The 947-nt window shown below is 65.4% G+C and overlaps 1 protein-coding gene across 1 annotated transcript in view; it reads right to left on the reverse strand.

Annotated features, from left to right (window-relative positions):
* Positions 1 to 947, reverse strand: part of CEMIP (cell migration inducing hyaluronidase 1) — a 46851-nt gene that overhangs the window by 2066 nt on the left and 43838 nt on the right. Inside the window, exon 27 of the mRNA XM_077774295.1 lies at positions 416 to 516. Coding sequence (XP_077630421.1) covers positions 416 to 516 — 101 coding nt within the window. The remainder of the gene's footprint in view (positions 1 to 415; positions 517 to 947) is intronic.

Raw genomic sequence — 947 nt, forward strand, 5'->3', positions numbered from 1 at the left:
GGGAGGGAGGGAGGAGAGCTGTGCAGAGGTGCAGAGTGCCACGGGCCTACGGATGCCTGACACCGGCTCCAGCGGGGAGGGCGAGGTGAGGCCCTGCCCGTCAGCACCAGCAGCTGGGGGGGGGGGCTCAGACTAAGCTGCTTTTCTGCTGATGCTTTGGTTTAACAGAAAGGGGAGGGGGCCCATGCTGAGCGGACGGGTGAACAACTCAGGGGGTGGCTTCCCGCGTCTGGTCACACGTTCAAGGGGAAGCCGCTGGCATGTAGGGATGGCAAACAGGCTGTGTTCTAGAAGGCCACCTAGCGTCGATTCTGGGGTCTGGTGGAGAGCACTGTGGTCCCAGCAGGTGGCGGCAGCAGCCGCGCACCAGGCACCTGGACTCACTCAGTGTAGACGTCTGGTCCAGACCACTTACCTTTCAACCTGAGGCCCTTATCTGCCCCGAGCTTCTCCAGCACTCTGGTCCACGGGCCCCTGGAAGCATATCTCCCCTTTGACACCATGAGCACGATGGAGCTGCAGGAGAGGAGGCGTCAGAGGCCGGAGGGGAGGGCAGGCTGGGGGGCTGGGAAAAGGCCACCTGTCCCGCGTGCAGAGCTGACCAGCTCTTCCCATGCGCCGCCCCCCGTCCTGGACCCCCTCCCACACATCTGGGGGCCTCCTCACGGCTGCTCTCCGCTCGCTCGCTGCCTGTATGTGTGTCCATCCCCAGAGGGGACGGGGTGGGTGTGCAGAGCACACGTCTGCCAGGGCCGGGCACACGGAGGGGGCTGCAGCGTGCGTGCAGGCCCTCAGCCGCGCGGTCAGGACCACACGGGAACACGGAGGGAGAGCGGGGCAGAAGCTGGGCTCACCACATGCTCGGGGAGCGTTAGCGTCTGCATTCGCGTCACTTTCTGCTCGGTTTGTGGATGGGGAGACTGGGGCGAATTCACTGGGCGTCCGAG

Source organism: Crocuta crocuta, unplaced genomic scaffold (assembly GCF_008692635.1).
Source record: "Crocuta crocuta isolate KB4526 unplaced genomic scaffold, BGI_CrCroc_1.0 scaffold7, whole genome shotgun sequence".
NCBI lineage: Eukaryota > Metazoa > Chordata > Mammalia > Carnivora > Hyaenidae > Crocuta > Crocuta crocuta.